Here is a 13,131-nt window from a genome sequence, read left to right on the forward strand (position 1 = left end):
GTGGGGCTCGATCCCAGAACCCTGGGATCACGCCCTGAGCCGAAGGCAGACGCTTAACGACTGCGCCACCCAGACACCCCCTGTAAGCAAATTTCTAAGTCATAAGAATTCATCTTGAATTGAATCAATTAATATATCTGGAAAGACATGGGGAAATATTTGACCACTGTGAGCAGGGCAGTGATAAAACGGAACTATCTGGTAGTAGGCTACCACTAAATTATTTCATGCAAAAAATCTCACTTTGAATTTGATCACTGTATTTTTTCCTAGTTCTCCTCCCATCTGGAAATGTCAGAGTCCTTCCAGAAATGAAACTGAATGGCCTGGAATAATCAGTCAGTCGTAACTGAATTCATACTACGGGGTCTCTCCAGTTCTTGGGAACTCCAGATCTTCTATTTCCTGTTTTTCTCCATAGTCTATGCATCCACTGTACTGGGCAACCTCCTTATTGTGCTCACCATCATGTCAGAGCCACGCCTTCGCTCCCCCATGTACTTTTTGCTGGGCAATCTCTCCTTCATTGACATGTCTCTGGCTTCATTCGCCACCCCCAAAATGATTGCAGATTTCCTCAGTGAGTGCAAAGCCATCTCTTTTGAAGGCTGCATCACTCAGATATTTTTCCTGCATCTGTTAGGGGGTGCTGAGATTGTACTGCTGATATCTATGTCTTTTGATAGGTACGTGGCTATATGTAAACCTCTACGTTACTTAACCATTATGAACCGAAGAATGTGTGTTGGGCTTGTCACGCTTTCCTGGATTGTTGGCATCTTTCATGCTCTGAGTCAGTTAGCATTTACTGTGAATCTGCCCTTCTGTGGACCCAATGAAGTGGACAGCTTCTTCTGTGACCTCCCCTTGGTGATCAAACTCGCCTGTGTTGACACATACATTCTGGGAGTGTTCATGATCTCAACCAGTGGCATGATTGCCCTGGTGTGTTTCATCCTCTTGGTGATTTCCTACACGATCATCCTGGTCACTGTTCGGCAACATTCCTCTGGTGGGTCCTCCAAAGCGCTCTCCACTTGCAGTGCCCACTTCACCGTTGTGACTCTTTTCTTTGGCCCATGCATTTTCATCTATGTATGGCCTTTCGCAAACTTCCCAATAGACAAAGTGCTCTCAGTATTTTATACCATTTTCACCCCCCTCTTGAATCCAGTGATCTATACCCTTAGAAATAAAGATGTCAAGGATTCCATGAGAAAACTTAGTAGCCGCATCTTTAAGTCTAGGAAGACTGATCATACCCCTTGATTTCCTCATACAAAAATGAAATACTTGTTTCGCATTTATCCTCCTCATTCGTCAGCAAAGTGATGCTACTGCAAGAAACTGGTAGTTCATGGCAGAACTATTTATGTAATCAGTCTCCGCAGTCACTGAGTTCTGGTCATGTTAATTGTTCCTCATACAATATAACTTAACTACAGGGCACCATCAAACCTATACTCAACATTTTACTGCACGGAGACCCACTTTTTGGAATATTCAACTTCTGTCAGATATAAACATATATTTGAGTATTCCTTCCCCTGAGACATATGCATGTTTTAAGAGTAGATTCTCTCCTAGTCTCTTGTAATAGCCTCTAAGAAAAGAGGCAAGTGTGAAAACACCGACACCTAGTATAGTACCCCTGTACACTGAAGTTACAATGAAAATTTTTATTGGTGACAAAGGTGCTGATGAATGGATTATTTTAATTTAAAAGTCAGGAAAAAGTGGAAGGTTCTTGGTAAGTAAAAATATTCGGTATTTAATGTTTTTGTAACCCATCTTTGATGAGAATAAGAATGTATCTTATTTATATTCTGTCCCTAAGTTCCCTAGAGTGGATTTTCCAATTTTAAAGTAGTACAGTTAACTCCAGAAAATTCTTATAGTCATTATATATATATATATATATATATATATATAATCTTTTATATATATATAAAAGATTAATATGTGGTATACAGTAAATTCTATCCACTCTCCCATTCTAAAAGATGACACTAAGACCCAAGGACACAGCTTTTTCAGAGTCATGCTAGAGGCAGGATCTAGGTCATCCACCTACAAATAGAGATACATGTTTATTTTCTAAGCAGTAACAAGTTATTTTGGTGCTATACTGTTTGTTATATTGTTTCTGTAATGAAAAGATAAATAGTTATGTCCTAAAGGGTCTGAGCCATTTTCCCCCTGATTAAACACAGTATTTGACTTAAAGGACCTATGAAATAGTGGTCTTTCGACATATTTGATATAGATAATAACGGGAGTTTTTAGAAGATAAAAATCATCTAGCAGTATCTATTGATTTTACAGATCATGAAAGTGAGAATCGGGGAATAGAGTAACTTTCCAAAGGTCATGTATCTATATAATGACAGTCTATCCTAGAATGTGCCTGTCTTCTCTCTCTCTCTCTGTCTCCCTCTTTCTTGCCCTCTCTCTCTCTCTCTGTCTCTCTCAACTGAACAAGGGCTAGGTTATCTTCAAGAGCATTTGGTCATTGTCATTCTGAGAGCTACACATAGAAGAAATGTTTAATGCATGTAAGTGGATGAACTGTAACCACAAATAATTTTCTAACTGCCTGCCTTTGTCAAAGTTAGCATAACATTGTAATATTGTACTAGCTTGGGTTTAGATAAAGACAGATGAATATATAGAGATGACTGATGGGATAAATACATTGTAAAGAGTTGAAAGAAAGATAAACCAATCATTAGGGGAATGGATGAGCAGATAAATGGAAAAGGAGATGGATGGGGGGATGGCTGTATAGCAAGATAGACAAATACTTAAAATCATAAATAAGTGAAAAAATATCTTACTATATTGACTCAATAGTCCGTGTGCTGAATCTATACAACTATAGATTGCAACTGTCACTTGTTTAAAATTGTTTGAAAGGCTATTGAATTTAGTAAAGTCAAAACAGGATACTCTGAAGTGTGTTTCTTGTGATGAAGTACAACCAGTTCGGTTTAGGAATATATTTAACGGTCACTTGAGAGATCCACCAATGAATTAACATTAGTAAAAAATAATAATAATTTATGGGGTGCCTGGGTGGCTCAGTTGTTAAGTGTCTGCCTTCGGCTCAGGGCATGATCCGGGTGTTCTGGGATTGAGCTCTGCATTAGGCTCCTCTGCTGGAAGCCTGCTTCTTTGTCTCCCACTCCCCCTGCTTGTGTTCCCGCTCTTGCTGGCTGTCTCTCTGTCTGTCAAATAAATAAAATCTTAAAATAATAATTTAAATACCTTTGGTTTATTTATGACTCTCTGAATATTACAAATCTGTTCTCCCACCTTCTCAACTCTGGTGATGAGATCAAGGTTCCAAGTTGAGTCTTTCATATTTCGTTCTGATCAACAGCATACGATTGGCTCATCAGGGTAAGGAATGCTGCAAATCTTTTGTCAGACTGCAGATTTTGTGTTCCAGTTTAGCATCTTAACATACACACTGCTAGGATTATAGCCATATAAATGTCATGAGTTTCATTATCTGGAAATTTACGTGTGCTTGAAAATAAGATTCCAAGTATTAGGAGAACAACATGGGAAGTTAACCCCAAAGACAAAATCTAGATGGTTGGCATAAGCATCAACCTAGGAAAATTTGCATAACGGACTCCCATTCTCCATTCTAAGCCCTCCACCTACAGGGGCCTCTCCCTCCTTGCCTCGTATTCTCTGCTGACAATAAATTATCTGAGCATCCCTTTTTACCTGTCATATAACACTGAGTCCCAACTCTGTGAAAGACAAACCTAGCAAACAATTTCAGGAAATAACCTGATTTTATGATGCCATCTCTTCACCTCAGAGAGTCATTAGCCTAATTGAAATTGTGTGTAGTGTGGTTCAGTAGAGCAAATTTTTTCTTCTCTTTTTTATTCTTTAAGTAATTAGATTCCATGTTCTCCATTTACCTCTGTTGAGCTTGTTTTACAAGTTGATCTCTAATTATAGTCTAATAAATGCAACCAGGAATAAATGTATATAGGGATATCAGAATACTTAACATTGTTCAAAAATTAAATGTACACATACACAATAAAATTGAGATTTGTTTGAGACTGGATGAGCTACAGCAGCAAGCCATCAGCCCCAGAGTTCCCAGTACCAAAATCCCTTTAGATGTATTTCTCTCCCAGCAAAGAGAGAAAGAGAAAGAAAAAGAAAGAAAGAAAGAAAGAAAGAAAGAAAGAAAGAAAGAAAGAAAAGAAGAAGAAGAAGAAGAAGAAGAAGAAGAAGAAGAAGAAGAAGAAGAAGAAAGAAAGAAAGAAAGAAAGAAAGAAAGAAAGAAAGAAAGAAAGAAAGAAAGAAAGAAAGAAAGAAAGACCCATTGTTTCTGCTCAAAGACCTACTGTTCCCGGCTCATTCTAGGAGCAAGGATAATCAGGAATGTGGCCTTTCATTTGATGATGTTGATGATATAACTGGGGATTTGTGACACTTTATTATCAAAAACTTGAAAAAAAGTGATTTGTTTCATGTGCCATTTTTTCTGGTCAGTTAACAGTTTGTGCTCCCCCGTCCCTTTGTACCAGAAAACCTACTTTACTTAGAAGATGTTACAGTTTGCATTTCAAAAAACTGCAGTGATTTTAGAACCAAGACATAGTATGATTTTATAACACCCACCTTCAAGGTTTAACCTAAGCCCCACCTCTTCAGGGGAGGCTTTTTCAATTCTTTTATTAACTTCTCTCTCTCTTTTATTAACTTCTCTCTCTTCTCACAGCTAATATTTCCTGCATTATTGATTTTATACATTGCTTTAGATTGTTGCTTAACCATTTCTTAAGTCTGTGTCTTTTCTTCTTGTAATTTATAAGCATTTTAAGAACAGAAACTTTGCCCTTGCTTGTTTTTGTTGTTGTTATTCATTTGCTTGTAAATCTGTTTTTAGTATCTGCCATAGCATTTGACTCAGAGCACAGTCAGAAGCAGTGATTTGGTACAATTTTTAAAATAATTATGTTTTCTAACTGTCCTTTTGTGTTTTCTTTGGTACTGTTCCACCATTCTTTGTATCATAGTAATCACAGAAATGTTGAGGTAGAGAGAATTTCAGAGATAAGTAGTTGCCCGTATCAAATTCTGACTCTGGAATTCTGCCATTAATTATGGGACCTTGTACAAACCTCTGATCTGATTAGATCTTCTATGAGGTCCTTTCAAGCACTATTATCATGTGTAGGACTTTTAATTGTCGATTCATTTTATCCTGTAGTAGTTCAAGTATGAAACTTCCTAAAAGTCAAGGGAAATTGAGAAGGTCAGAATCTATAGGAAAAGGGACTCTGGTTTTATATCCTTTAAATAATCCTGGATACCCAGGAAGGTGTGGGTCCCATAAATTTTGGTGTGTTGTGTTTTCATTTTCATTTTTCTTGAGATACGGTCTAACATCTGTTGTTGTTGTTGTTTTTTTTATATACAATGGTTGTTTGAAAGTATGCTAATTTACACATATTTGTGAATTTTTCCATTTCCCTTTGGTATTGATTTCTAGTTTCATTCCAGTATGGTTGGAAAAGATGCTTGGGATGATTTCAGTCTTCTTAAATTTGTAATGACTTGTTTTGTGACCTAGCATGTGATCTTTTCTGGAGAGTGTTTCATGTGTACATGAGAAGAATGTATATTCTGGTCCTCTTGGGTGAAATGTTCTGGATATGTCTGTTAGGTCCATTTGGTCTGTAGTGTTGTTCACACCTGCTGTTTCCTTACTGATATTTAGTCTGGATCATCTGTCCATTATCATTTGGGGTGTTGAAGCCTACTTTATTGTGTTGCTATTTCTCCCTTCAGATATGTCAATGTTAGCTTTATATATTTAGGTGTTCTCATGTGCATATATATTTCTAATTGTTACATCTTCCTGTTGAATTGACCCGTTAGCATTACATAATGACCTTTGCTCTTGTGACAGTTTTTGACTTAAAATCTATTTTTTTTTTCAATATAAGTATACTCCGCCTCTCTTTTGGTTCTCATTTGAATGAAATATATTTTTCCATCCCTTCACTTTGAGCCTGTGTGTGTCCTTAAATCTAAAGCAGATACCTTATAGACAACATATAGTTGGATCTTGCTTTTTATCCCTTCAGTGACCCTATGTCTTTTGTTTGGTGAGTTTAATCTATTTACATTTAAAGTAATTATTTTTAGATAAGGACTTACTATAGCTGTTTTGTTGTTTTCTGTTTTGTAGTTCCTTTTGTTCCTCTTCTCATCTTTACTTTCGATGTGTTGGTTCTTTGTAACAGTATGTTTTGATTCTTTTCTCTTTATCTTTTCTTGTATTGCTACAGATTTTATTCTTTGTGGTTACTGTGAGGCTTGCAAAAAAACTTCTTGTTATAACTGTCTGTTTTGGACTGATTACAGCTTAACTTTAATTGCGTACAAAAACTATACTTTTACCCCCTGACACACACTTTGCAGTGTTGTTGTAACAATTAAGCAGATAAAATAGCATGTCTAAAGCCCTCAAAAAAATGGAGTGTAGCACATGGGAGAAAGAGTAAAATTAATGTTTAAGGGGGAAAGGAATGTAAAATAAGGAGGTAAGCAAGAGTCAGATGATTCATGTCCTACTATACATTGTAAGAATTTGTTATTGTATATTCCCTAGCCACATTAGTATTTTTTTTCTGTGATACATAGAATGAAGCCTGTCACATTTTAAGCTTTTAGTAATAAATATCTGAGAGTAAATACATACATCATCTTCATCAATAATAAAATGAGCAATGTTAAAATCAGCATTAAATCAGAATATTTCACCCTTGGAGAGACAAGTGCTGAGCTGTATATGCCTCACTGGGGATGTCCAAGTCTCTTCTATAATCCTTCCTGCTCCCCTCCAGGTATTCTCTGTCACCTAATGTAAAGGTTTCCACCAACTTGCATGTCATCCCCCCAATGAAAACACACCAAAATGCCATTCAGAACTGACATCAATAAGCCAGTAAGATTATTTCAGGGTATGAGAGGAGAAGAGATTCTGGGGCATAGCTTTAAGGTGCAAGGTGATGGGAAAAGAAGAGAAGAGGTAAAAGGGAACCCTAGTTCCAGAAATTGCTGGGCTAACAGTTCCAAGTCATCTCACCTTATAACCTAAGATTCAGTGTTCTGGTTAAATATGCAAATTCAGGATTATACAGGAAAGTTGTAAAGAGATAAGAAGACCAGGATAACTTTTCTTCTGTAGCTCCAATGTAGTCTTCAAGTGCAAACTATATGTTTAGTACCCTGTGATCCACCGTAGAAAAAATAAGTAAGACAAGGCTTTTGTCAGATCACCTGAGAAGGCTATAAAAAGTGCATATTACCTAGTGCAAGACAAAACAGATAAGATCTCTGGTGTTAGCCCAATCTAAAAACTCATTTACAGTTTAGGATTCTGGCCTAATGTTGGCAGGTTTGTTTTTCTTTCATTTTTAAAGAAAATCTATCAAGCTCTATTTTCTTATGAAATCTCCCATTATCTAAATTTATTAAATTAGTTTGATTTCTTTATAAACCTTTGAGAAAAGACAAAAACATGTTGGGAATGCAGGCTGTTGACTTGCAAACTCTGCTATATATTGGGAATGCAGGCTGTTGACTTGCAAACTCTGCTAAAAGAATGATGAGAAAACTGGGATAGAAGTTGACAAACTTGCCCCAAACCAGAAACCTAGTAAGTGGTATAGAGCTTGGGTTCCAATCAGACAACCAGGCTTCACTGGTGATACAGTCCCCACTCCAAGAGTTTTTAGTCTTGTGTGTACCGCAGACCCCTCTGAGCTTCAGTCAAGCTCAAAGCCTCCTCATTAGAATAATACTCCAAATGCATAAACTAAAATACATAGCACTGTAAGAATAACCAATTACATTGAAATATAGTTATCAAAATGTGCTATGTGGACCGTTTGGGGTTTAATCGATTCCCCAGGAATTGGCTTTACCATGTAAATGCCCTGGTGGAAATTAGGTATTTATCCTACAGCTTCAGATTTATTCTAGCCAGTCTGACTTGATGCTTCATGGTTCCAATTTTATAGTTTCTTAAACAATACTTCTACCATGTCTCCAAATAAACTATTCCCTTATATTTTCATAAATGTGGACAAAATCTTTCTGCCTGTAGTTGTAACTTTATTAATGTGCTAAATATAAAGTGAATAGGTAATTGTCACCATTCATTTCTCAGTTAATATTTATGATAAATCTAGTTATATAAGAATTTTAAACATTTCACTACTATCTTTTGAATTGGTAAAAGATAAAGGGAGACGAAATATGTGAACAATATTTTATCACTTTTTAATCATATAAATTTTACTTAAAAACATTGTGATAAAACAAGACACTGACCTGTAGAACATTTATTAATTATTTTCCCCTTTCATGCCATCTTGGTATATATTTCAACTTAAAATGATTAAGAAATTTCTTTTTTTTATTATAATCATATTTTTTTATTATGTTAGACACCATACAGTACATCCCTGGTTTCTGATGTAAAGTTCAATGATTCATTAGTTGCGTATAACACCCAGTGCACCATGCAATATATGCCCTCCTTACTACCCATCACCAGCCTATCCCATTCCCCCACCCCTCTCCCCTCTGAAGCCCTCAGTTTGTTTCTCAGAGTCCATAAAATATAATACTTCCTTTGAAAAACACAGACCTATAAAGGACATTAACTACATCAATGCACCAAAGATTAATAATTGGCACAAATCCAATATTTTAACATTAGTTAATATTAGGTAAATTGACACATCCTATTACAGTCTTACAACCATGTTCTTGAAGTTCAAGTAAGCATATCTATTTCTATTCCATTTACCCTGTCATTTATGCATGTCTAACACAATGGCAACAATAACAATGATATTATTAGTTAGCATTCATTAAACCTTAAATGAGTGCCAAGCACTGTTAATTATGTTACATGTCTTTTTGTTTAGTTTTTTACGATATTCCTAGTCTACATTTTATAGGTGAAAAAACAGAGTCTCAGAAACATTAAGAATACATGCTCAAAGTTGTACAGCAAGAAAGTGGTGAGACTGGAATTTCACCTATAACAGACTGGTCCCATCTAATATTAGATATATGTTTCTTAAAAACCGAGAAACAGATCTTGTACATTAATGTATCACAAGCACCCAGAAAAAATCCTTAAACAGAGTAGGTTCTCAATGAGCAGTTATTGAACTAAAGACTTTTCAGAAGCAGGGTTTATATTTAAAAACAAAGACGTGGAGATTCCTCAAAAAGCTAAAAATAGAACTACCCTATGACCCAGCAATTGCACTACTAGGTATTTATACAAAGGATACAAACATAGTGATTCAGAAGGGCTTATGTATCCCAATCATTATGGCAGCAGTGTTCCCAATAGCCAGAATTTGGAAAGAGCCCAGATGTCCATTAACAGATGAATGGATAAAGAAGATGTGGTGTATATATATATATATATATATATATATATATATATACACACACACAATGGAATACTATTCAGCCATCAAAAAATGAAATCTTGCCATTTGCAACAAGGTGGATGGAACTAGAGTATATTATGCTAAGTGAAATAAGGCAGAGAAAGACAAATACCATATGATTTCACTCATGTGGAATTTCGGAAACAAAACTGATGAACACAGGAGAAGGGAAGGAAAAATAAGATAAAAACAGAGAGAGAGAGACAAACCATAAGCGACTCTTAACTATAAGAAACAAACTGAGGGTTGCCGGAGTGGAGGTGGTGGGGTAATGAGGTAATTGAGTAATGAGCATTAAGGAGGGCACGTGATGTAATGAGCACTGGGTATTATATGCAACTGTGAATCACTAAATTCTACCCCTGAAACTGATAATTCACTATATGTTAATTAACTTGAATTTAAATAAAATCTAAAATTAAATTAAATTTAAAAAACTAAAACAAAGATGATAATTTTTACTGAAGAATGGAATTGAGACAAAAGGACATTTTTACCTTAACTTTTTCTCATTTGTCTGATTGACTTTGAGGCAAGAAGGAAGAGTTTATGATTTGGCTAAAAATGAACTAGTATTTTAAAATAGAATATGGTTTTATACCTAACTCCAACTCTACATTTCTTCATAAACTTCTGCCACATTATTTAACTTCGGATATTAAATATTTGGTTTGGAGATTTGTTGAAGCATGCTGAAACCTTAGAGATACAGAATAAATGTCAGAAACTATTAATACCATTAATGCCAAACTGTCTAAATCTATCATAACAGATTGCTTCCTAAACTATTTTCATATACTTTAGTCAGTTCAAAGAGATACAGCCTATCAGTATACTGTTATTCATAAAAATCAAAGTATCTGGCAATCTAATCTAATTTTTTCCAACTACCCTCCGTGTCAGCAATGGAAAAATAGAAAGTGTTCTTTTGTTTTTCTGCCATATGTCTTAAGAAGCCACAAAGAGACATCCTAAAACTAGAATATCAAATTTTATAAGCTTCTGGTTTCACCTGAATGCAGTTATTCGTTAAAAGCATACTACTTACAAATAAGATGCATTTTCAGTCAGAGTTTGTGCAGGTGGGAAAGGTAAAGAAAATGACATTTTTAGAGTCTATTCTGTCCACTTCCCATAAAATCGTCACAACAAACAATCTATTATCTTCACAATAGAAATTAAAAAGGCTAGAGATATAAAGTGAATATCCTAGGATAGCCCAACTATGAAATGACAGACCCAAAACTTAATTCTGAGTTCTACGTATATTCAGAGAAATGATCTGTGCCCCTTACAGTGATTCAGTCTTGACCAGCTCTATGAATTCTCTGCATCTTGGGTTCTTCATCAGCTGTTAGGGAAGTGATTTGGTCAGCTGATTTCCAAAGACTATCTTGTAATAAAAAATATCTTTAACACATAATAAACCAGAATAGGGAGAATCGTGCTATATGTTTTTAAAATTAGTTTCATCTTTTCTTCTTATAGGCTACATTATATTGAAAATGAGAAACAAAACTCATACTAAGACTAATAATATTTTGGAAAGGACAGACTTGTCATGAATGAATTAGTTAATTTTCCAAACATTTAGTCTTGATATTAAATGAATTCATCATATCTCTAATATTCAGTCAGGTTTTAAAAGTTAATCAGACTTCAGCCGTTCACTTTCTACATTTTAAACTTCACAAATGGCCATTTAATCAGTTATTTGCTATATTAAATATCAAGTGTGGTAGTGATCTGTACACTTCTTAAAAAAAATATTGTTAAATGTCACATCCTCCAAACTATTCTGTTTTGTTCAAAGCTGACTCAGAACTCAAGGAGTTAGTTGTAATAAATCAGGATTGTTCAGCTTTATTCAGAAGAAACTCTTCATGATATGAATTTCCGCACAAAAATATCCCCAATGTATGAAAAAAACCTTGTTATGCCCAATACTCTTAATCAGAGTTCTGCAAATGGACACCATCAGAGTGCCACAAGGCTGCCACTGAGTGGGAATGTTCTGGGTTAGAAGACAAGAGAATAGTAATTTTTCTCAGGCTTCTCTAAGTTGACTGAGGAATGTTGATAGGACTCAGGGATATATGAAACCCTGAATTTATGTTTTGATGATATCTGCATTTTTCTATGAAAATAACGTATAATTTCAACAGATTTTCAAATGTATCTATAATCTCAAAAGGCTTGCAAACATCTCACTAACTTCTAGGCAAGATATTTCACATCTCTCAACCCTGGCTTCTTATTTTTGTGAATTTAGACTAAAGAACTTGAAATGAAGATCTAAGTTTAATTATCTTTTGCTATAAGGAGAAAACTGATGATGTAAATCTCAGACAGGAGATTCATTGCACTGGGTATCTTGGAGTAGTTTTCCCAAGGTTTAAGTTTTGATTACTTAGTTTCTTCTTCACAGCTGTCTTCACTTCCTGATTTCTCAAGGTATAGATAAGTGGATTCAGAAAGGGGGTGAAGATGGTATAGAAAACAGACAGAACTTTGTCTACCAGGAAGTTGGTGAAAGGCCACACATAGATAAAGATGCAGGGCCCAAAGAACATTAACACAACCATGAAATGTGCAGTGCAGGTAGACAAAGCCTTAGATGTTCCTGTAGAGGAGTGGTCCCTGATTGTGACAAGCACAATGACATAGGAGGTGAGCAAAAGCAGAAAACTTATAAGAGCAATCACACCACTGGTTGAGATCATGAAGATTCCAAGAACATACATATCTATACAAGCCAGCTGGATGACCAAAGGAAGGTCACAGAAGAAACTGTCTACAACATTGGGACCACAGAAGGGTAAATAGAGGGTAAAAGCTAACTGGCTCATTGTATGCAGGAAGCCCACTGTCCAAGAGGTTACCACAAGCCCAGCACATACTCTTTGGCTCATAATTGTTGAATAATGGAGAGGTTTGCGAATGGCAATGTACCTGTCAAAAGACATGGAGATCAGCAGCACAATCTCAGTCCCAGTAAAGAGGTGCAAAAAGAAGATCTGAGAAATGCAGCCCTCAAAGGAGATGGTCTTACGCTCAGCAAAGAAGTCCATGATCATCTTTGGAGTGGCAAAGGAGGACAGGCACACGTCAATGAGAGACAGGTTGCTGAGTAGGAAATACTTGGGGGAGTGGAGGTGTGGGGTGGATAGAACTGTGAGCAACATCAGGTCATTGCCCAACATAGTTATCAAATAGAGAACAGAAAACATCACAAAGAAGAAAGTCTGGAGCTCAGGAGAATCAGAAAGTCCAAGTAATACAAATTCAGACACTCTAGAATGGTTGAACCCCTTCATTGATCTGCAGACTGCTCTGTCATGACAAAATAAGACAAAATGACATAGTTAGAAAATGTGACACTTTTACGATTACATATGAAGGAGTTATTATATCAATTAGTAATTCACCAGAACATTGATTACCTCAAAGCCTACTAATAACTATCTCAGTAAAGATTTTTCCTTTTGGAACAAACTTAACAATTGCCATCAGATAGCACTTCGAATGGACATCTTCTTGGTTTTGGCCAACATCGGTACATTTTGGGCTATACTTATCATATACCCACACAATAATATTCCCATTC

The 13,131-nt window shown here is 35.8% G+C and overlaps 2 protein-coding genes across 2 annotated transcripts; one reads left to right on the top strand and one right to left on the bottom strand.

Moving 5' to 3' along the window:
- Positions 1-321: 321 nt before the first annotated feature.
- LOC113249633 (olfactory receptor 4K3) lies at positions 322-1,269 on the top strand. The gene has a single exon (XM_026491093.3). It carries the CDS (start codon positions 322-324, stop codon positions 1,267-1,269), a length of 948 nt encoding a protein of 315 aa, XP_026346878.3.
- Positions 1,270-11,881: 10,612 nt separating this feature from the next.
- On the bottom strand, positions 11,882-12,841 carry LOC125281046 (olfactory receptor 4K2-like). Its single transcript, XM_048212467.2, has one exon. The coding sequence runs from the start codon at positions 12,839-12,841 to the stop codon at positions 11,882-11,884; it is 960 nt and encodes a 319-aa protein (XP_048068424.1).
- Between the last annotated feature and the right edge of the window lie 290 nt (positions 12,842-13,131).

This window comes from Ursus arctos, unplaced genomic scaffold, assembly GCF_023065955.2.
Source record: "Ursus arctos isolate Adak ecotype North America unplaced genomic scaffold, UrsArc2.0 scaffold_6, whole genome shotgun sequence".
NCBI lineage: Eukaryota > Metazoa > Chordata > Mammalia > Carnivora > Ursidae > Ursus > Ursus arctos.